The 24,970-nt window shown below is 32.1% G+C and overlaps 2 protein-coding genes across 2 annotated transcripts in view; one reads left to right on the forward strand and one right to left on the reverse strand.

The window, feature by feature from the left end:
- LOC139511524 (uncharacterized) overlaps positions 1-24,970 on the forward strand; it is a 58,782-nt gene that overhangs the window by 6,328 nt on the left and 27,484 nt on the right. The window lies entirely within an intron of this gene.
- LOC139510299 (uncharacterized) lies at positions 911-16,452 on the reverse strand. The gene is made up of 14 exons (XM_071296803.1): positions 16,395-16,452; positions 14,315-15,888; positions 13,212-13,295; positions 12,294-12,332; positions 11,838-11,903; positions 11,136-11,208; positions 9,714-9,757; positions 9,390-9,453; positions 8,030-8,064; positions 7,349-7,404; positions 5,458-5,566; positions 4,530-4,591; positions 3,793-3,876; positions 911-3,411 (listed from the first exon to the last, which is right to left on the reverse strand). The coding sequence occupies exons 1-14, from the start codon at positions 16,450-16,452 to the stop codon at positions 3,258-3,260; spliced, it is 2,502 nt and encodes an 833-aa protein (XP_071152904.1). The 3' UTR covers positions 911-3,257.

Below are 24,970 nucleotides of genomic sequence, written 5' to 3' on the forward strand. Positions count from 1 at the left end.
TATAACTCATACCCAGGAGGAGAGCATAAAATAAAACATATGATGTCCATTAAAACACAGCACTGCATGTCTAAAAGATTTAATCACACGTTAAAAATTTCTTCTAGCATTTGGTTATCTTGTCTAGATTTTGCACATTTGTCTATACTTCGTATTATTATTTAATATGTTGTTGCTTACAATTTGATAGTAGTATCAATGAAAAAACAACATAATAGCTGGGTGACAACTATGACATTATTCATTATAATTGGCATGGAACGACTCTTGACCATTAATTGTTCGCTATGAACTACACTGAACTTATGCCCAAAGTATAAACAGGTAAGTTTTCGCTAAAATGTCGGCGCTCAAATGTCGCCTAGTAGTTAAAATTTGTTCGTCAAAATGTCCTGCGACCGTTAACAATGTATCGAGAAAATAAAATAAAACTTTGATTTTATTTGAAAACAATTAACGTTTGTGCCCCCCTTAACCTTAAATTCTTGATCTGCTCCTGCATAGGTTCTTTCTTTACTTTTAACATCAACTGCAGATATTGCCCCTCCCTGTAGGCATCTATCGACCATTTATTTCTTCACTTATAACATCACCTGCTAATATATGACCTGCTGATAATGAACCCTTTTCACACCGTTACGGGCGTGCATACTATATAGAAAAACTATGTTTTCGTAATTCTTATAAAAAATAAAAGAAGAACTCATCTCATTCCGTATCGTATATGTATGGTTTGTTTAAATTGTAAACTTGCCCTGAATATGCCTGAAATATTTGCCACTGAAGTAAAGCCACCAGCTACCCAGCAATGAATCATTTAATCATCAGATAGACATTTTACGTATTTAGACAATGAAATCAGACTAACAATGAACAAAGAAAATGTAATAAGTATAAATAAAAACTATAATACTATAAATTGTAAACTTTATTTTGTTCTGTGCACATCGTCATTATAACTACAAAAATACATTCTCAGATTTGTTTATTATTCGTATATAAGTTGCGGATTTTTTTTTAATCAATAACTGATTATTTTTGGAACATGTCTTAATAAATAAATTTGTAGTATTTACTGTCTTCTGATTGGTTAAAAGTATTAGTTTTATTTTCAATGTTGTCAATTTTTATGGCGATACGCCCACTCTGACGTTGTGTATTCATACGCCAACATGTGTGTACGTACGTTGTTATTGTTAATATGAATAATAAAAAGTTCTTTGAGTCTTATTTTTGGTAGAAATTTATTTATAATGAATGGCAATAATTTATTTTGAATTTATTGACCCATAAAATTAATTTTTGACATTTCACATTTTACATAATCCGCTTCCGCTTCTATTATATTAAAGCAGAGACATATATGTCTCTGATTAAAGTATAATAGTTTACTATAGTCTTATCACATACAAACAAATATTAACACACTATGAAATTCAATGTACATTCATAAAATTTAGAATGCATGTGTCATTCTTATAAGAACTATTAGACACTGTTATTTACAATATTAAAACATCAGAATAAAACATAGTTTTGTTATTTAGATAAAACAACAAAAAGTGCAGTATTACCATGCACATTCAATACATGTATATACATTTGCACATAAAAAAATATCATCTCCATAAGACCATTGTAAACAATAGTAATACTATTTCGTCACATTATGGCAGGTTTCTGCTACAGAACTACAAACATTTCCATTTTTATCATCCGATAAAGTTAAAAACATATAATTATGGTGATGATTTATATCAATTAATAAAGACTGGCTTAGATCTTCATATGAATGACATGTTAACAAAACATGTTTTCATCTTCTATATTATCACAATTGAAACACGATGGTTTATCGAAATCTAGTATTTTGTAACGACCAGTTTCAATTTTAAAGGCGCAACTCCACATCTAAATTGAGCATATGTTCTGTTGTGCAATTTTAAATATTGAAAACGATTATTTGTTCATATTTTGATATCAAATGTTCTCAAATGTATTAATAGAAAATATAAAAAGATTGATTTATGGTCGAAAATGACTTAAACATTTAATATCTAATTTGTTTTTAATTTTTTGGGGTAAATAATAACATTAAAGATTATATCCCTAGTGGCGGGATTTCGTTTTCGATCTCTTTCAGAATAAAGTACACAGCAGTTATAAAAGAATATTGTTGAATGATACAAATGCATAATAACAATCCGATTGTTTGGATTTCAGCCTAATAAAATTCTTATTCTTATTCTTTTCTTAATAAGTTGACACTGAAAAAACATTGATAAACAAAACGTGTTAACAAATCCTTGAGTAAATAAAAACATTATTGGGCACACAAAATAATCATTAACTATATCTAATACATATTAAACGTACACCAAAATACAATTTTTATGACCTGTAGAAATTTTATTAAGCATATCAAATCGAGCTTGAAATGATATCAGTCCAAATAATTACTACAACCATCAATCTGGATGATTGGGAGGAGTGACCAAAATACAACCAGAACCAATCATTTACGAAACATTTTACAGATAAGCACCACCCCAATGTATTATTGATATCTTCCTGGCATGAATGTACACCTATTGTTGAGAAGAACACTAATAAACTTTGACACTGGATCAAGACATACCCACTGCACATTTACAAAAACAAGACGAAAGATTAAAGATAAATACATTTAAACATATCTGCAACTGTTCTCTTGTGCATATTCATTATTGATTATTTCATTGTGAATGTCATTTAAAGAAAGCCAGATAATCATAAAAATACAAGTACAATCAGTTCCTAAAAATTAAATAATCATGCTTTTCTCGCAACTAAACATTCGGTGTATCGCGAAAAATTACCATGAAAGAATACGTAATAGCCGACAAGTTAGGAAAATTTGAAAAGATTTCGTAAAAGAAATCGGATCAATAAACCACATGCAGTTGTCATTTGATAATCTCATTCTTTAAATTATAAAGACACAAATTTTGGAAAAAAGGAAAACCGTTTTTCATAATTGTTTAATATTCCCTTTTCGCAATAATATGGAAACACTATATAGTAATATATTTTATATTTTATTTTCAAATTGTGCCATTGCGTATTGTTCAAGGCTTTTATTATTATAAATGCTATAGATAGAAGAAGATCGGTTTTTATCAGAGTTTTTATAGTTGTTTTTTGTCTCGTCTGTTATGTATTTTTAAGAAGTAATAAACTTTAGCTACAAATTGATTTTTTGAGACGTGAATACACATTTAAATCGAAATTCTCAATCCTTTCCTCACAACTCGATGTTCTGTTGACAAACATTTATTGTTGGCAAATTGGTATGGACATTTGCTGCTTCGGCACAATAGCCAAATCATTATCTCCTTCAAGACCACGTCTCTGATGTACTTTGAAGCAAAACTGAAAAAGAGTTAAAAAAAAAATGTAATAAATGCGTAATCAAACGACAACATTTACACAATGGAGAGTATGCATTCTAAAACGATACGTAGCGTAGTGGCTAAACTGTTATGTCATTTTGTCTCTGCTGGGATGCTGTCTCATTGGTAATCCTATTTTACACAGTACAATTTTTAAAATGAAGTATTATTCATTTAATATTTATAATTGACATGTTAAAATTTCTTCGCTTTTTAAAAATTAATAAGTGCCTATTTGATTCGTGTGCCTTGGTTTTCTTTTTAATATTTTGTTTGTTTGTCAATCTTTCTAAGCAACGTCGCATTGTCTATGAATCTAATAGATATTCTTATAAAATTACCAAACCAAAACAATACATACGTAGTATTAACAGTAAACAGTTCTTTTAATTTGCAGTCTGCAAGTCCCCGTATCTGCTCTACTACTGCTGAGGTGTATGGTTTCCTGTAACGAGATTTAAAAATGATTACTGGAATAGTTATTGGAGTCGTTTTGCTACAAATATTAAGAAAGATTTAAAAAGACATGCATAGTAATATTTAAGAGCACGTAGTGCAGTATAGAAACAATTAAAACGTGTAAAAAACGTTCCTCATATATGCAAGTAAATACTAAAAAAAACCGACGAAGTTAAACAGTCTCCCAAATGAATTGATTGTTTAATTCTGTTTTTAACGCTTTTAGACTCTTTCGTGGTGTCCAGTTTTTCATTATAAGAAAACCACTGACCTTCGATCGGAGAACTGACAATCCCGGTTAGTCAACTAACATGGAAGTCGAGTTCACCAACACGGGGTTCGAACTCATAACCTCAATGTTTGACTGGTTAGTGATTCCAGTAGTAACGAATTAAGCCCCCTTTCCAAAAAGAACAAATATTTGTTTTAAAAAAAAAATTAAAACCCTGACCACATGCTCACCATCAATATATATGTACAAACAGCCAGCACAGTGAAAACTTACTTCATTTTAAACTGTTGGAGGAGTTATAATTAACTACTAGTATATGCCCATGATGAAACAGAAGGACGGACATGCAGGGATAAATAATATCAACCCCATCTTTTACTTGATGAGGCATAAAAATGACAACTTACCCTGGCAGTTTCGGATAATACAATAATTTCTGCGATAGAGTTAAACCAATATCATAGACCAGCTGAAATTAAATGAAACTTATTACGGTTAAAATGAAATTGTTTATAGAAACGAAATTATCAAAAATAAGAATAAACGCTTACGAACTAAGGCAGCACTCCTTTTGCGCCAATTACTGTTTTTCAGGGGTATCATTTGCGCCAATTTTTTTTCTTCAAATGTATCATTTGCGCCAGTTTTCGGAACTCATTTGCGCCAATTTACTTGAACACATATTGATTGTACATATTAAAGATTAATATATATTTAGAATCATTTTTGTCTTATAAATTTTATTCGATTACTCTTGTTGGTGAAAGGTGAGTATAAATAATAGGATTACCATTAAACTAAAGGTATGCATATAAACACTAAACACAAAAAAAAACTGCAGTGCTACAGCTTATACCGATGAGCAATGACTAGCTGGTCTGAGTGGAAATCGTGCACATATACATGAGACAGCCTGTACACAGTTTTATATTTTAAAGTTAATCATACTGTCGGTCCCAAGCACGGATAAAGGAGGATGGAAGTATTTTTTATTTAAATTGGCGCAATCGTATATTTTATTTTTGGCGCAAATGATACCATGTTATTTTAAAACAGGTGGCGCAATCGTAGCATTGGTGAAAAAAAGTTGTGGCGCAAAAGGACGCATTTTTGGCGCAAACGGATCTCTCCCCAAACTTAATAGTAAATTATATATTCTTTTCATCGGTGTATTGACATTTAATGGTATTCAATATGATTAATATCTTTATTTTTAATTAATATGTGAACAAACATTTTAACACCTTAATATTGATTTATTTACTTTCAAGCACTGTAAAACAAAACTAATTTTGTTCGTTTAAATACTTCAAGGAATACCAATATAAGTCTTACCTTTTCCGAGAAGACATGATAACCAAAACCGTAGGTATCATGCTCCCTTTGTTGAACTCTGTTTGGTGTTCTCAGAAATTCATGGTGTCTTTCATGGTCAACCTCATCGCTTTAAAAGACAAAATTCTAATTAAGTATATCTCCTGTAACGAGATACCCGCAACATTTATTAAATGTACCATGTTTCTTTTTAAGTATAAATATTCAGAAACATTATTTGCATTCCCTCGAGTCAAGTTCGTGCTACCAAAAAATAACACCTTTACTAAAAAGCTCCAATCTAATTAAAATTAAATCCTTTAATTGCTCCTGTTCTGATATGATGCGCGACATATCAGAACAGGAGCAATTAAAGGATTTAATTTTAATTAGATTGATCCTTGATGCGCGACATATCAGAACAGGAGCAATTAAAGGATTTAATTTTAATTAGATTGAAAAAGCTCGCAATTACCGAAGACAAGCCTAGAATGCTACATAAAAAGAAGAAACTCTCATGACGAGGAATCTTAAGAGCTAGGGTATGGTGACTAAACATTATACATCATTTGAAAAATAAATAATATCCAAAAAAATGACTAGCTTTGTTCTGTATAATGGATACATTTCTGATCAACAATTCGTTAGATTATTAAACTACACCGTTAAAAAAAGCTGATGAATAACAATAACATAAATATATAATTTAATATCTAGAGGAGTTACACAGTTACTTGAACAACTTAGATATCTATCTTCTAGAATAAGTGTTTCTAATAATGGCTTCTTTAAATCAGTTGCCATATATTATATTTTTCTTTACACTTATTAATGTTAAAAAAAAATAATGATGATTGTATGTTTTCTCGTTTGTCACTCATGGGCCATGTATAGCTTACTATACAAAAATAGAGAAAAAAAACAGTATCGAGAGCAAATTGTTCGTACTTTCAAATGAACGTACTGTTTATTTTTTTAAGTTAACAAGGAGAATAAGTCTGAGGTTAAAGTTTTCAGTAATCAATAACTTACTCAAACCTAATGGAATTTTTATTGAAAATTTGAACCGCAGCTGGTCAATGACCAAAAAACAGCATCCATATCAAAATTATTTATTTTCATTTTCAGATAATATAGATACGTATTTTCATAGTATACAGAAACGAAAAATAATGGAATACAACAGAAAACAGAATAATAACGGGCTTTGAAAAAAAGAGATAGGGCTTTAAAATATTGTCCTGTCTCTATGTACATATATGACTTGATATCATTTCAGTAAATTAAATTCTACAGAAATAAAATCTTTTACAAAAAATAATCCTACATACTTTCAAGCAAGCTAAAAATGGCCGCGATTTCGCTTTTAAGTCAAACAAGACTTCCGATTTAAAAATTGCACATAGTAAATTTTAAGATTACTCGGGTCGACAGGACAATGATCTTGATCCGTTGATAGCGGAGATTCTGTACACAACATAGCATTGATCGCCTAGGTGAAGAAACTTGAAATTGATAGTTAATAGAAAGTACAATTTATTTACAGTATATGTATGTTCACAATATACAGAAATTTGAAAATAATCAATTTAACAGAATAAAAAACGGACTCTGGAAACGAGGCAGAGGGCTAAAACTGTTTCCAAGCTCAGAGTTTCTAAGTGCCTATGAATTTTGATACCTTTTCTGAATTTCTCCAGACATGAAATTTTTAACTGAAATTCTCTAGACACAAAATCTTTTACAATTTTTTTCTCCACAAAAGTTTACATACGTTCAACCAAGCTCTTAATGCCCGCGATTTCGCGGGTGTGATCTAGTGCATGTTGAAATTAACTCCTTTCATACTTTGGCGTAACAAAAGTAAATCACGATGTTCGTGAATTTATTAACGGTAATAAAATCTACTAACCATTTTGAATCATCACATATCATGATCCCGAGTATGTGATTTAATGCAGAGTCAATCTGAAATGAAGGTATAAGATGAAAGTATACTAATCTAAAAATTAACAAATGTTTCAAATTAAGAATCATGATCTAGTTTTTGTTATTTAAAGTGATTGGGATTAATAAAGCATGTGAGAATTATCAGTATATCGATGTATTCATATGATCCTGAAATAATCAAATAAATATCTGCTTTATTTTCTGAGTACAAATAAAGTCTTCCGTTACTCACTTCCATGTTGAGAAAGCGTTAAATTGGATATTCTTTCTGGGTAACGTTTCATTTTGGGATCCTCTTCGTGGTCCGCATTTAAACCATGTCGATTTGAATTTATTTGAAAAAGTCAGCGGTACTGACTTGGATTTAACAACTAACGCAGCGTCGCTCATGAGCCATGTGTGAATTGCAGGATAAAACAAATGTACATTGTCGGCAAGCCTCTCTTTTCGTCCTGTTTTTAAAGCTTGTTCAAACTATTTTTATATTAAATTTTCCAACGATGTATAACTATTGTATATTTATTTTGAGAATTTCGTTTGATTTTTTTGTTTTGTTTTAGAATTACAATTCATTAGTCAACTTCTCAATTCTAAATGTCAGTTCATATAATCTTATGTGCTTGCAAAGGTATAACACACTTACATTAGATAACCAAACTGATTCTAAGTTGTATTGCCCTACAATAAATTAAACAAATGAAAATAAAGATATTGATATGTCAATTAAAGGTATTAGCATTGTCTAAAAATATAAAAATCGAATCAATGCAATTCATATAAAAACATGTCTAACTAGAAAATTTTGAAAGTTACCCATTAGTTTCAATGTGTATGACTGAAATAAGTTTAGCACATAAATCAAAGAAAACTAAAACAAATTATTGAACCTGAGGTCATTTTGAGAACTTGAACATTGTAATTCCATACTGGACTGAACAGACAACAGTAATTATTTTGCATTCGCATGTTTTAATTGTAGTTAAAGTCATAAGAAACCTCAAATCAAAAAAAATAATGCATATGTCTTTTATAACTCAATGGATAGTTTTCATTATAAAACTTATGTACATATACTTTTTTTGAAGAAAATTCTTTAATTTATTCATATTTAGAAGAAGTTTACTTTATTTTAATTGCTTGCTTCTAGCAAGCAATTCCCCCGACATATTTTTCGTATGCAAAGTGACCTCAGTGTGACCCACCTCGTAAAAATCCGGTGATCACAATACGCATGAATGTTCTTAAAATAAACTATTATCTGAATTTACATGTTAAACACGTGCTCAATTTCCATGCTTTTTGTTGATTTTATGTCGATTGTTGACAAACAGGTGACAATCGTTAAACTTCGGATTCAAAACACGAACTTTAATTACCTGCCATATTTTCACACCAACACTGGCCGATTGAAAAAAAATTGACGATTATACGAAATTTACACGAAGAAAATGAGAAATTCGTGCACAGAAGACTAAGTTTATGATGTTTGTATGCATTGGTTGAAGAATTGGAAGAACATTATTTTTCACCGGTCACTCGTTTCTTATGACTTTAAGACAAATTACAGAATCAAAACCAAATTGAACAGTTAACCGTTGAATAGTGTGAAGGACCTTGTGCATCTAAGTCTATTCGATAAGAATTTATGAAACTAAGCTTTTTGAAAAGCTAATATCTGTTTTCTAAGGTTTAGTCTTTATGAATCTATCTCATGTTTAATCTCAGATTAAAAACATCAAATATTATACATATAATAATTAGTTGTTGTTCAGAATATTCAATGGTCAGTAAGTTGTAAATGAGGTCTTGATTGGGTTTTGATTGATTCATATATCAAATAAGAATTAGGCTTCTTCAAGTGCTTTTTGTGTACTTCTGTTATGTTTTTGACAAATAGAAAGACAGCAAAAGATCAATTATTAACTTAATATTGACATTTAATAGACCTCCGCAGAAAAAAGGGCTGTTCAAATCCCCTCGACCTTCGAGCATAATTATATTACCTTCATCTATTTCTTCTTCTTCATTGTTTCCAACTTCCGTGTCATCTGGACTGTCTTTATTAAGCTGTAAAAAGATAACGTACGAAGTTGATCTTGAACTTATTTTTGTATATATTCATATTTCTACTTAATCGTAGGGGAAACAAAATATGAAACAACTCCATACATGTACTTTGAACCTACTCATCATTTAGTGTTGGATGCAAACACTGGTCCACGCCCACCATGTGTTTTTGATAAATATATTTACAAAGCACCGCACATTACTGCACCAATTGTTTTAAAATATATTGTATCCAAACAGTTCTATTTGAATTCACTCACCCATGTCACCTGCGTAACGTCTATTTCAGAAATCTCTGGCGTATCTGAAACAAACACAAAAGTACATTTTTTTTTCTTTTCTCCAATTCATTTTATTATACTTAAACATTTAAAAGTTGAAAACTGTAGTTATTAAGGGGCAACCGGTGAAATTAAATATCAATTTTGTCCGCTTTCTCCAATTTGATTACATAAAAGCCCATAAAACAAATATTTTTTGACCTACTGTAATAAATCTCTTCAAATGTATTTTGCATGCACTTCAAAGCATAATAAAATGTATATAAGAAGAAATAAACTTCGAATCAAATTGAAGACATAGTTTACATATTTCCTAACCTTTCGTTAGAACGGTATATTTTAGAAAACTACCGTTAGCTGGAAGCCGGCTGAAGGTGTGGATGGAGTGCGACTGTCTCGGTGATTACCGTCTCCGAGGAGACGATATTAATAATTTGAACGATGGGCAGTCATTGCGTGAATGCTTCTTACTACCTGATTGGAAGATATTACGAGACGTGAATAATCAAAGTTTATTGATTGCTTAGGACAATCCAAACCTAGTTAATGTCCTTCAATCCCGTAGAGTATCGGATTTGTCCTCTCTATTCTAGCAATTAGAGTTTGCCTGGTCATTAATCATGCATATTCATGATATTGGTACACAGGTAACTTTTATCTATAAATAGCTGAATCTTCTGGAGTTTCGTAAACAACAATGTTAAACGATATGTAACTACTTCATAACGTGTGACCTCACGTGTGTGGTAAAATTTGTTGATTGATGCACGTGGATTTTCTAAATGAATTAATCTACAAAGCGAGAACACTTTCCATTTTCATCAGCTAAGAGACGGCTAGTCCTTTTTTGAAAGGCTAATACTTGTTTTTGTAGTTATTGATAAGTCCATAGTTATGGGGCGAAATTTCATCGAGGTTTCATATCTATGGATAGTATAATTGATCAAAAACACTTTCTCATTTTAAATTGTGAAAATTAGTATGCGTGACAAATTGATGAGTCAACTTTTGTTGCTTCTATTGAGTCTGACACATTTTAGATCATAAAAATATGACAACTGAGAAATTTATGCACGATTTAAATACAAAATTCGACCACAGTAATACTAAATGAGGCTAGAAATGAATGTGCTACGAAATTTTTCTTACGTCAATAATATACCTACATGATATATACCTACCAAATAAAACACAAACATTCGGATTTACTTTTCGATATGTCTCTCACCCTACATCTCCCTTATCTCGTGTGATAGCCATTCGTAGTCATTGGTTGTTTGGCTTGATATACATTTGTAAATTACTGTAAAACACCTTTTCATTTATTTTACTTATACACAGTTCCATTAATTTGAAGACAATATCTGTGTACAGTATGGATTTCAAATACTAGTATATTACCTTTTGAACTGTCCTCTTCGTCATTTTGCGTATGTTCATCCTCATCTGTATTTCTACTATTGTCTTCCACAGACTAATTGTAAAACAGTTGAAATTAATAACGTTTTTTTGTATATATACATAAAGCGATATGCGGTTCACTCTTATAAAGCATGAAAAAAATCATAACTACTATAACAAATCAATTCTAATAAAGAAAAATACTCGAGATTTTGAATGAAAGCTTGGAAGTGTTTAACCCAAGTTGCGACGAAGCTATGACGTTTTAAACCCTTATGCCTACAGTTGAACTTCATATTTATATAAATAAAGACGATCTCTTTGAAAGTTTAACTAAACTCGTTTTATGGAGAAATACAACCCGAACATTTTTTTGTTATCATTGCAAGAAATGCATAGATAGCGGAGACTATTGCTAAGTCATTTTATACTGATGTATTTAAAAATCAGTCAACGGTTCAATATGTCGAAATTTAAATTACATTTTTGGGGAAACATGTACAATTCCTGCTAGCAGGTTAAATACAAACTCCCTGTCCTTATATAACAGCTATTGTAAAATTGTCTTGTTTTCTTTTTGAAAATGAAATTTTTAATTTTATTGAATTGTCTTCTATTCTGTTGGTTTTTTTTTAACAATTACCAATATTTTGGTAAGTGTTACGTGGCAAATTATAAAATATATGAATGATTGACACTTACATTAGCTGGCAATCTCTTGGCATTCTTCTTATGGTCTAATTCATACCAAAAACTCGTCCTTCTTTTCTGTGAAGCATACATTAGAAATAATAATCCTTTTATAAATAAATAGTTTCGACATATTTATTTTCTTTATAATTTGTTCTTTTTGAGAATTAACACACACACACTGTGTTTTTATATCAAAGCCTTTGCTTTCAAATGTCTATAGTCAACGAATGAAATAATGTATATTTATCAATATAATTAATTATTAAAAAAAAACTATTGTAAAGTTCAGGTTATTTTTTCTGTGTTAAATGATACAGGTATGGCTCTTTAAATTCGTCAAATGTAATATCATGCAGTTGCTTGCGCAAACATTTTATACCTATCAAAATTCGAATTTACGTAAAAAAGTAAAAGTAGTTCGCCCGTAATTAATTCATTTGTTCTAAACATGTTCTATTCATTTACCTTTGGTGGTTTCTTCCTTAATCCGTAATTTCGTTTCACCTGCAATATAGACAGTTCGTTAATTATATACTCTCATGTATTTAATTCATTGGCCTAGTTTTCAAAGTGTCTTATTACTGAGACATGTCTTATGATAGTCTCAACAGATATGTTTGCGAAAGAGTTCCAAGTTGGATATATCATAACTTGTGTCGTAAACATAAGACACATCGCGACATGACTTATTATGATAGTCAGACGTCTTATGATTATCAACTATTTTTTTTAACTGTCATGTATTATTTCATTAAGGAATGACTGTAATATTTTTTCTGTCTATGAAGAAATAAAAAAATTGGTGCACACTGAATAACGCGCGTATGATCCAAATCAAGTACACCTTTTAGGGTGCGCTCGACTTAAGTGACTCAGCATGGGGTGTTTTTGGAATTTACAGATTGCTTAAAACTTTTTGAACAGAGGCGGATTTAGGGGGCAGGGGGCCCGGGCCCCCCCTTTTCTGGGAAAAAATTGGTTTCTTAAATAGGGAATCACTGAAGCATGACAGGAGCGGGCTCCCCCTAGGCAGTCAGTGGGCCCCCACTTATGAAAATTTCTAGATTCGCCACTGTTGTAAACAATAAATGCTAGCACATCATAGAAAAGCAAGTGAGTTATCTTTGTTTAAAATTTTATAACAAAAACCTCTGTATTAAAGGCTGTGGATTTTCTTTTAAAATCTTGGTTTACTTGCCACAAAGCCCTTTTTTTCTATCAAATACAATGAAACAGTAAAAAACCATGCTTTACATCAAGTTCCCCCTTAGTATATATACACAATGGTCTATCTATACTTTTCATTATATTTGTTGTTTTGATACTGTTGCAGTTTGAAAAGTTCGTACAAAAATGGCCACAGAAGGGGTCATAAACCTTAACCTCATTCTGAATTATCTCCTCTCCAGTTTCTTCTACATCAGTGCTTTCTATGTTTTCGTCTGTTCCAATTTGACAAGTGTCCTTCTGTAAAATATTTTAAAACAAACATGTCGTAACTTAATTGTAACCGAAAATCAAGTTATGATTTTTTTCTAAACTTATTTATTATGTAAGAAATTGGAAACAACACGTTTAATAATTTCACATGTCCGAACCGCTTTTCTGGATTTACCGTTGTTAAAGTGTCCAACAACAGTTATGAAATATTTTTTTTGTCGTACCGGTTTCTCCATGTTTTCCGAAATTTGAATTCTTTAAATGTACGCACTGTCAATGCGTTCACATCCCTATAAGATTACTGAAAATCGTATTTAATTACTATAATTACACTTTTTTTTATAGGATCATGAAATCAAGATTTCTTTCAAGTTTTTCTTTTATTTACCTGTGCACTTTATTGTAGATGCTCGTGGCATCATGAATGTTACACTTCATTGGGAAATGAATATTGATTTCACATTGACACACGATTGCCAATAGCCAATAAAAATAATGTATTATAATGGAACATACAAGTATTGTAGCTATATCACAATGAACTTTAGTCTAAATATCGTAAGCGTAGCTAGTAACTAAATCCGTTTGTGTCTTATTATTCTTTTTTATAATAAATCATTGTAAATGATCTGACTTTTGAAATTACATTATATATAAGGCATGAAAAAATGGGGAGAAAGTCAACTTCTTTCAGTGATGTTAAATGTATATGTATTCTAAATTCTAAAGATGTGAACGAGATGTAGGTATATTTGAACATCGTTTCATTTGATTTTCTTCTTGTCCTCGAATACAATAAAAGTAACACTATTGACTTTGACTTGCCGGCCTTACTAGTTTTACACGTTTTTGCCTGTATTGTTTGTGTGTGTAGATAGATAGAATGAAATATGGCCCTGTAAACGAAGCATGGATGAAGGATCTGTGTTTCGATCAGATCTAACTTTACATATGTGGTTAATGTTTGAGTTGACTAACAAATCAGTATTAGGAGGATATTCTATAGTAGCATCCGTCCAGCGCAATTGTTTTTGATTATATTTTACCTGCACAATGTAAACGGCTCCAGGGTGAAAACAATGGCTCCTTACTAGTTGGCATACATCGCTAGATGACAGTGTTCTCATTGCTTTCACTTTCGGGTCTATAAGAGTAAAGTTACTGTCAATAATGGGGATCGAAATCCAATGGGCTTCATTAAATTTTCTGATAATCAATCCTTTAATTTCATTGAAGGACATGAGATTGTCTAGGATTTCATTGTCTTCTGTGGCAGAAAGGACATCGTGCTGCAGTCTTGTGGTTGAATATGACCGCCTTTCGATTGTTTTGATGATGACCTCTCCACTATAAAATCCCTCTCTGTCACGAAGTGCCGGTATCAGGAAAGTTAGAGGAACCAAAGGATCTCCAGCCATATTCAACCACAGTTCATCTGCTATATGATCCATATCAGCAATCAGAACAGGAAATATGCCGTCAGCGGTCGAACCAATGATATTATTAACAGCACACAATCCACAGTAGTTGGTATTTCCCTGCCATTGTATGAAATGTCCACCTACAAAAACGCTAGCTACTTCTGACAGTCTTCTCTCCGACGGACATTTAAACAGAACGTTAGTAACATAGTCCATGTTTAGTGACATAGCACGTCTTTCTTCATCAGAGAGATTGTCCCAGGTGTTTGTGAGCTCTCTTATTTTCTCCTCAAAAGTTGACAGCATTAAAGAGGAAAAGGTTGAATAATTCTCCCTGGCTGACGAGTTGAGGGCGCTTTGTATTTGCGACAGCTCATTCAAATGCAAAGGTACTACGTCAGATGACCTGTCAGAAACACAAGCAGCTTTGGGGGAAGTATGCTGTGTGATGATATCAGATTGCTGGTCAACAGTTCCTGAACCATGATCTGGCATTTCCATACTTCCAACAGTTGATGTCTGTATACCATTGATCTCGTCTCCAAAGTGCTGACATAACTGGCCTAACTGGTTGAAAGACATATCTGCTGGAAATAACTTACTCTGTTGCTTTTTGATTATGTTGTTAGATTTCTCATTGTGGAACTGTAATATTAGGCGACAGACGAAAACATGAACAGCTGGTGACATCTCGTTAATAAAGTAAAGATCTCTTCTCATGCTGTTGAAAAACTGCTCAACAACTTGGGAGTTGGTGATGGATCCTAATTTTTCCACTAGAGATACTTTTCTAAGAGTTTCATTGACATCTTTTGTGTTATCTTCGTGGAACCAGTCGAATAGGCTATAGTGTTCCGATGACCCAGATGTTGGATTTTTTTCATTGCTTATTAACTGGTTGAATGTTGTTTCTGGACCTATCTCATTAAGACATCCCAATTCCCAAGTATACATTCCACTTTTAGCCTTTTCTATGTTATCGACAGTGTTTTCTGCCACACGTCCCTCAAATGGATAAAACATGCGGGTGATTTTATTTCCACTGGCAGCTACCCTATTGGCTATATCACAGATCAAGATGTTTGGTCGGTGTTTGAATGATCTCATCAAATCGACGAAATCTCTTGGACTTTCACCTCTGAGGAGACTCTTTGCTGCGTAAACCACCGAATGAGGACAGGCAGCAATAAGCCATCCACCTGAATTTAGAAAAATAAATTTATTTTTCATTTTTGCAATGAACCGATCCCTTTTCAACTGTGTTTGCTGTTGTATATCATAACTGTTTTTTGCCTTTTTTCATGAATATCCTAATTGTTTTTCATTTGTTGTTTTGTATAGACATCAGGTCGTGATATGGTTTTCGATGTATAACATTTGAATTCATTGCCATTACATCAGTATGCAAACCATAACATAAGTGTGCAGATCATTTCATTTGCGCTAGAAAGGACTACGTTTGCATTGTTGGATATTCGCCTCATTTGCATTCATAACAAATCTTCATGTTTTATGTTAGTAATAATATTGTTTGTGATACAACATAATTTCAATTTGATTTTTATAAATCTTCAAATCAAATTAAAAGAATAAGGTCTACAGATGACAGGTTTCAAATCAAACTATCATTCGCGTATAACAGACTATTTTATCTCCTTCTTTTCGTATTGTTATATAAACTCAGTTTTTTGGCATCTTATTCTACCACCCCATAGTGATACCCATAAAATGTCAATGTGAGCATTGTCGCTATTGTCTTTCATTCTCGTAATCATTCGTCAATAATTTACTCTATGGATTTTATGAATGACGTTGAGCATGTTGGAATTTTCCAGACATTAATGCATCCCTTGAATCAGTTGGACCGAGAACCAGTTATTTGATGATGCATTTACACAGTTTTAAACCAAAAAAATCCTACTCTATATTAGCTTCAGACCTACTAGTTTGTTTAATAATCTCATTCCCTTACTTAACATTTCATAAATAAAACGTCAATAAATATTTTTGGAAAATGTATGAAAGAAATGTAAGTTAAATATACTGTCCACACTAAGGTCTATGAAAATCTAATATAATACATGTACATCAAATTCGTTACCAATTCCATTTCATATTTTGTGGAGGTCTTGAACATACTTTCTTTTGTTTGCACAAACTCGTGTGATATTGTGCAACTGTATAACATGTCACCACTGTACACCAAGTCGTAAAGTTACACTTGCAGAGCATATGTACAGAGTCAACATTCAGACGGAATGACTGCGATTTCTATTATTTGCCATAATTCCCCTCATGTTTTTGGTCATATTATTACAGCTGACTATGAGGTATGTTGTTTGCTCATTGTTGAAGGCTGTACGGTGACCCGTATTTGTTATTGTGTAAAGTAATTTCTGTGTCATTTGGGTCTCTTGTGGAGAGTTGTCTTTGACAATCGTACCACATCTTCTTTTCATATTTAATGTCAAAGAATTTTTGGCCGACTGATTCCCATTTTTCTTGCAAAAATAAGATTGAACCACTTTCTACTCGTTTAATTTTATTCTGTTATATATTTAAATAACACACAGCAAATTAACATTTTAAAATGCTAAGATTTCCATAATGTATTGAAACTTACCAGATGTGCCAAAGATTTTTTCGTATGCCCTGTCATATTCAGTCTGTTTTATTGAATGTTCACGAAGTCTGATTGTTAGATCCATCATTGAACCGTTGTCTGGTATACCTAGTTCTTTGCAGAAACGTCGAACTCTCGAAACCTGAAACAAAATGAGATTTTATGAATGACGCTTGTAACTACATATATTTAACATAAAACGTTCCATAACGGTATTTAGGTGGTTTGGGTGTGTACATCCACCTTGGATTTTAAAATATAGGATAACACTGCAAATTTATATTAGTATGTATTTTTAAATGTGTGTGTACGAATATTCATCTTTAAAAAGAAAATCATGAGTGTTATCGTATCAATGGATTATTTAAAAACAACGAATATTTTTGTTTAATAAATATTTTTGTCCAAGCGTGACAGATAAGGGGAGATAACTCGTATAAGGTAACTTCTATAAATGAGTGTTCTGTGGATCTACCTTTAACAATATAGCAAGCAAAGGAGTCCGCTGACGGTACCCCATTTGTTCTTTTTCTTATCTAAAAGCATATTATTAATAATAGGATCTAGCTATCTGTTTATATTTTATCTTTAAATTCTATTGTGTATTTTTTTATCACACATTTATCATACAAAATTGGGTTTTCCATACATAAAAGAGGGACAGTCAAAGTCATAATTTATACAAAATCAGACAATTTTGAAAAATACCGGATTACTCTCTTTCACACGAAAATTTCACTCATGTATTTCATAAATAAATCATATTAACTGAATCTACAAAATATTCACGAAGTAGTGATCGAAGAGGGTTGTCCAGCTAGAAAGAGTATCCTTTCAATCTAACAGTTTCGTATATGGATCAAGGTAAAATTGAAAAAGGAAATGGGGAACTATTTATATTTTCATAGTTTGAATACGCGAAAGTTTTTTGTATTTCCTTGTTTCATCATATTTTGTACATTGTTCCCGAGATATTATTGGAGATGGTTTTTTTTCACATTTTAGTCGTTACATGCAATTCTCCTTCAAAACTATTATTTGATTCGATTTACGAAATATATAATTTGAAATTGAAGCTATATGAGAGTATATTATAATTTCTTACATAAACAAATTATGAGTTATCTTAAAATAACAAACAATATAAGTGGATTCAAATGACATTCAGAACTCTACCTTTCCATTGTGTTAATGAAGTAAATATACACATGCATACACCGAAACCTTTACCCTGAAAACTCTTAGTAGATGAGAAAGAGGGCAGATCTACTAAGAGTTTTCAAATATTATCATATTTTCAGGGTAGAGGTTTCGGTGTATGTGTATATTTACTATATCTGTTATATGACTCTCAAAAACTACGTGTACCTTTTCATCTCTTAAATTTTTGATAATTTCGTCAGGAACTGGTTCAGTCTCGTCTGGAATGTGAAGCCTCTTTGAACATTTAAAACTTTCTGTATTGAAGACATGGTTGCTACGCCTTGATTCATTTCCAATCCAAGGTGCCCAAAATTCGTAGTTTGGCACTATCTCATTAAGTCGCTTTCCTGAAACATGTCAACAAGTGAATAAGTGCCGGGATGTGTCGTCCGCAAACAATATGTAACTGTCCTAAATCTGAGCCTGTAATTAAGTAGTTTTCGCTTGACGCTGTATGTAATGTATCACATTGTGTTATTGCTTTTTTTTAAAATTAATCAGGCTGTAAGTTTTCTCTGTTGAATTATTTAACATTTAGTTTTTCGTTTTAGGCCCATGTGTTCTTGTTTTCATAGCTTTGCATTTGTCTTTTATAGCTGACTATACATATAGTCGATAGAGTCTAGGTGTTTGAGTGGTCTAGCGCGCCAGATATAGCGAAAGGCGATTTAGTGCCACGTATCTCAGTAGCACTGGTTCGAAATCCGGGTCACATGTCTCAGTAGTACGAGTTTTAATCCCGGCCGGGGTGAACAAATATTCAGCAAATTTAGATATCTATTTAACATTGTTGGGCTGTTATTTAGACAAATTAGACGGTATTTACGATATGGTATTTGCTCATTGTTGAAGTCCTTACGGCGACCTATAGTTGTTTATTTCAGTTTTATTTGATCTCTTCTGAATAGTTGTCTCATTAGCAATAATATCAAATATGTGGTTTTTTTTTTTAAATAATCTTTAATGCCATATAAACAAGTGAAACCTTTGTACTTGTTAACTATGGTCTGGGTTTTTCTCAGCGTTACAGGCTAAACATTATAACATTATTATATATCTGCTAACATATGTCAGTTGTTTTTATGTTGAGAGTTGTCTTGTTGACTATCATACCACATTTTTTTCACATTAATTCACATTGTTCATTGTTTACACAATTTTGTTAATTATATAAGTGACAGTTTTTATGCAATTGGCTGCATTCCTGCACTAGCTTGCCTAGTTGCCTTATCGTTGTAAATTTACGATTTAACAAGCGAAAATGTTTACCATGTCTAATTCCAGGACTTATTAACTCTTGTTCCACTTTCTTCCAAAATGAATCCATATCAACTGTTTCTGGTAATTCTGTAAAATCTGCCGGTGCAGCCATATCTGAAACTGTACAAGACATGATATTGCAATCAATCGTTAAATTATTGCTACTGCAAGTCAGGCGAAGCTGAGCGAAATTAATTTCTTATTTTGTAATAACAGAGACATCTATCATAAACCAGAAGACCTCATTTTGGGTTTTGCTTCTCTTCTTTCCACAATAAATTAATCATCATGCCTCTGTGTCCTATGGGAACAGTGCATAATCGCATTTGTCATCCATTCATATGATTATTCAGATTGAGTTATTAATATGGGTGAAAAACGAGAAAAAGACGTCCGGATATATTTCCGTCACTGGGCGAAATTTTAAGTCAGATTAGACTTCCGTTTTCCGTTATTCTGTATACTTTGAACATACATTAATACTACGAATACAGTGTATTTTCTGTCTTATATCCGTCATTTGACAAAATTTAAGTCAGATTAGACCTCCGGTTTGCGTTTTTCTTTTTACTTTGAAACAAATACATATACTACGAATAAAGTGTATTTTCTGTCTGATATCATTTTCAAGTTTACTATCCACGGCAGTCACAGGGTTTATTCCATTTAATAGGGAGGGTCTGAATAATATATCAATGACCGCTATGAATCAATTATTAAACTGAGAATTGACTGGAAAAAGAAAATACACTTTCAGGACGTCTGGAACGGGTGTTTTTAAGATCGAAAATTCAGGTCCCCTAAATCTGCCTCTGCCCCGACTCCCTTTAATGAATGTTCATAATATACAAATAAGCGCTAATTATGCATGTCTCTTTAAAATTAAAAGAGAACAAAAAAAAAAAAAAGGATTTTTTTGTGGAAAAAGGAGGAGCCGGGCTAGAAAAATAATTATCCTGTCCCAAATTACCTATGACTTTTGATACCTTTTCTGAAACTCTCAAGTCACTATCCATTTAGTTATAAAAAAACATGTGCATATTTTTTTATAATTTGAGGTTTCTTATGACTTTAAGCATCTTTCATTTGTGTATGAGTTCATGAATAAATACACATGTATTAATATTATTGACGTTTTGTTTTGCCCTTGCTTTCTGAAATCTTATAATATTATATAAAATATTTCTGAATGAACATGCCCAAATCAATTTGTCAACTGAATGGTTTCTTTAAGGCTTTTGCAAGTGAATTCAAACAGCATTATGATAGTAAGGCGGGAAACCAAAAACGTTATTTTGTTCTTAAATATTTTACTATACCTGACTTATTCTTGTTTTATATCGAGATCATTGTCGGAGATCGTACAGTAATTTTCATTTAAGAAATATTGTGTGTAATGATATTGCGTAATGATACGGTCGTAAGCTAGTTATTATAATTATTCATAATTACATAATGTTTACATAAAGGGTAGAATTTATTCTTCGAACCACATGCATTAAAACGATAATGACGCGACTTAGTGGTCACAATTACATCTTATATTGATAACTTATACTATACCGACCTGCATGTCGAAAACAAGTCTTTCGTATCCCGTCCATCACAAGCGTTGTCGGATAGAAGCCACACAGGTAGCAGTAGAAAGAATATGAATGATCAGTTAGCGCTTCAAACATCAAATAAGCATTTGTGAGCTCATGAAGCCTCAGATTTTCGTCTAGTGTATCTGCAAGCATGTTTATTGTTCTACTAATTGCCACATGATTCTAAAAGAAGAGTAAACATTTCCTTATTACAAAAATTCTAATAAAACTTTACGTTTTGTTATCTATTATCTAAATAGAAAGCAGCAAAATAAGCCGACTAAATAATTATATTACACCCGGGTCGATGTGCCCGACAGAGAATCAAATAATAAACAATCTATCATTGCCAATTTTCGGCTAAAAGGTCTCCACTGAACATTTGAAGGTCCCTTTTTAAATTGGATACTTTGATTACATTAAATTACATTAAATATATTTCTCGGCTTATAGTATAGATGTTCCACATCCAATAAGTTCTTTTTGCTAGTTCGCTGAGTGCTATCTAAGAACTCAAAATATAATTGTGAACAGCAATACGAAAGAAATGAAATAAACTGTTTTTGGAGTCTATAAAATGCTTAGGAAGTTTTATATCTGAATCATTGGGTTTGATGCCCGCAACATTCTGTAATCTGCATGTCTGTTCTTAGTCTGGAATCTGTTAATACAGTTGTTGTCGTTATGATCTTTATTTCATATTTGTTTTTCGTCTTCTCTTTTGTACATATAAATCTGATTTTTCTCGTTTGGATTATTAATTTTAAATTCATTTCGGAACATTTTATAGCTTACTTTAAGGTTTTGGTTTTTGTTCATTGATGATGGTCGCAAACGTTAATTACAACTAACATTGTTTGAATGTGGAAATATATCTGTAACTATATAATACCTGTAATCCAGCTCTGATTAGATGACAAGCGTCAAGCCCAATGAATGTTGAATCGTCGTAATTGTGAAGACCATCACTCCATTCTTGATACCTATACACCATTCCGCATTTAGAACATACTTTATTGTAAACAGAAATATCTGAAATGTGTAATAGATCAAATTAATTTTCCTGAGTGCAATGCATTTTACACAAGTACTGGTAATAGTTGACTATGTATAAATAGTGTATAAACTTTTATAATATCAATAAATAGCAGAACATTCGAAGTTTAAATAACAATACAAAAGATTCAAAAGCAAAAGTTTTATAATAACTGCCACTTGTATACGGATAGTTAGCTACGGGCATGACATATGACTGACAGAGGATGGCTACAGAAGTTAGTTGAAATGGTTAAGATTGTGTGCTATTAGAATAAGACTTAAGTAAACATTCATTTGTTTCTCAATAAAAAAAAACAATTACCGTGTATGACTTTGTTTTTCAGTACTGCTTTGCCATGTCTATTCACCAAAACAACTCGGGTCAACTTCTCTTTGCATTGAACGCAAACTTTCTCCGATGGAATGATCTCTTTTAAGTCATCAAGTTGAGGAATTTCTGCACCTTTTGTAACTGGGTACCTTTTATGTCTTCCAATATAATCAAGTTTTCTTCTTTCTATTTGTTCATCTTCGTTATTATGTATAATATTCTCGCTTTCGTTTTCCTCACTGTCACTTATATCATTAATTTCCGATGTTAACATGTTCTCTTGGTATAAGTGCCATTTGGTAGCTGTTTTGTGAGAACATGTCCTCTTTCCTGAAGAACAGCGACATGATAAGGTCTTTTTAACGGTATCAAATGTCACAATTGTTCTCTTTAATAATGACCAATATCTTCTTCTATCGGCATATACAGAAAAAAATAAACATTTAGAAGTCGAGTGTTGGTTCCTTAAAAAAACAAAGAAAGGGACATGTTCTAGTGCAGCTTGATGTTGTAGCTGTTGCACCATATGGCCTTGGTCTTGTGTCAGTATCTTTTCATCCACCATATTTTCTAGTGAAACGGCGTTTAAAACTTCTTCATACTGCTGTATCGCATAGTGACTTGATCGAGCATGAGGACATTCAAATGAATAGTTGCGACCACGCTTCGCTATCTGTTGGGCTTCTATACATTTGTTGTCCTCACAAAATATACCGGCACCAGGTCCACTTGTTATTTTGGCCACATGGACAGGATTGAAGGGGCCTGAAATGTTTTTTGAAGAAGCAAATACCCCATTACATATATCAACCATTACAGTGTGATGATGTCTGGTTTGGTTAATGTCATCGTTTTTATCCATATGCAACTTAAGATGACTTTTAAACCATCTTTTTGATACTATCTTTTTACATATTTGGCATTTCTTCGTGATTGACGTTTCTTTTGGTGTTTGGTTTCTTGAAGGTTCTTGGTCGAATGTGCTGAAAATTGAATATAAATTAAGTACAGAATAGGTAACAAATCAAGAACACAGCGGTAAATGACTTACTACGTTCATTCGAACACTCTCTGCAATTATGATTTTTAGCATTGTATATATATATGAGTTTAATTAAATTTGCATGAGGTAAACTTGAGTAGGATAGCAGAAACGAAACCGGGACGGAAAGAAAGATGGTAAGACGATGAATGGTATCACTTAATGTCCCCGTCGTCTACATTGGGACATACAAACTAAATTGGTTTTCATATTATAGAACTAACATGCAAGACATTATAGTAAATGGACCACCATTGGATCATGATTGATAGGAGGGCGATAAGGACAGAATGTATGATTTTTTTTTTATTGAAAAACTATTCTTTACAGGTACTATATGCTTGCTTATTTATTTTTCCGGTTCTTACCAAGACAACATAATTATTCACATTCAAAATTCGTCTATACCAACACCAAAAAACAATCACATTTACCACAAATATTAATAAAAATCACGAGTTCAAATTGTTGGTTTTTGTTTGTCGATTTATAAACGTTCGGTGGAAAATATTCAATGCATGTTCAGGACGACAAGAGTTTAAAAGTTGGGTATATAATGTAAAAATAAGGAGACGTGGTATGATTGTATATGAGACAACTATCCAGTGATAAAGAATAAATTGGATGTACGCAATTATAGGTTTGAATAAATATACAATACCCCCCCCTTTTGAGAAAAAAAACCCATACCATATACTAGTATATACGATATCACAGTAGCATGGGTTCGAATCCCGGCGAGGGAAGAACCAAAAATTTGCGAAGGCAAATTTACAGATCTAACATTGTTGGGTTGATGTTTAGACGACTAGTATATATATATATATATATAGTCGACCGTAAAGTGCCCCGATCCAATGACATCCATATAACTATACAGGCCGCTGACAAGGACGTGAAAATGTTGTGGGTTTAAACATTTTTGTGTTAACCCTCCCTCTTGAAAACCTTGTACAAATATGACTTCTTTTTTTTTTTAAATATATACAAAAATAAGTTCGTTTCATTACTTTATTTTTTTGTTATAGATAGACAAGATCATTGGCCAGTACTAAGACTTGTACAGTTTAAGATTATTCATGAAAATCGAGTTGTCAAAGCTAAAAATGGTATTTGTTTAGCCACATGCTTGAACACAATTTTTCGATACGTGTGCATAGATATTATCAATGATTTTTCTACTTTTATATATATATGT

The sequence above is a fragment of the Mytilus edulis genome, chromosome 2 (genome assembly GCF_963676685.1).
Source record: "Mytilus edulis chromosome 2, xbMytEdul2.2, whole genome shotgun sequence".
Classification (NCBI taxonomy): Eukaryota; Metazoa; Mollusca; class Bivalvia; order Mytilida; family Mytilidae; genus Mytilus; species Mytilus edulis.

Coding starts and splice junctions, on each gene's coding strand:
- LOC139510299 (XM_071296803.1), bottom strand. CDS start 16,452: ATGAAAGACAATAGCGACAATGCTCACATTGACATTTTATGGGTATCA. Junction 11,209..11,837: donor CCAAGAGATTGCCAGCTAAT/GTAAGTGTCAAT, acceptor TTTTACAATTAG/TCTGTGGAAGACAATAGTAG. Junction 7,405..8,029: donor AATCAGTTTGGTTATCTAAT/GTAAGTGTGTTA, acceptor CCTTCATTTCAG/ATTGACTCTGCATTAAATCA.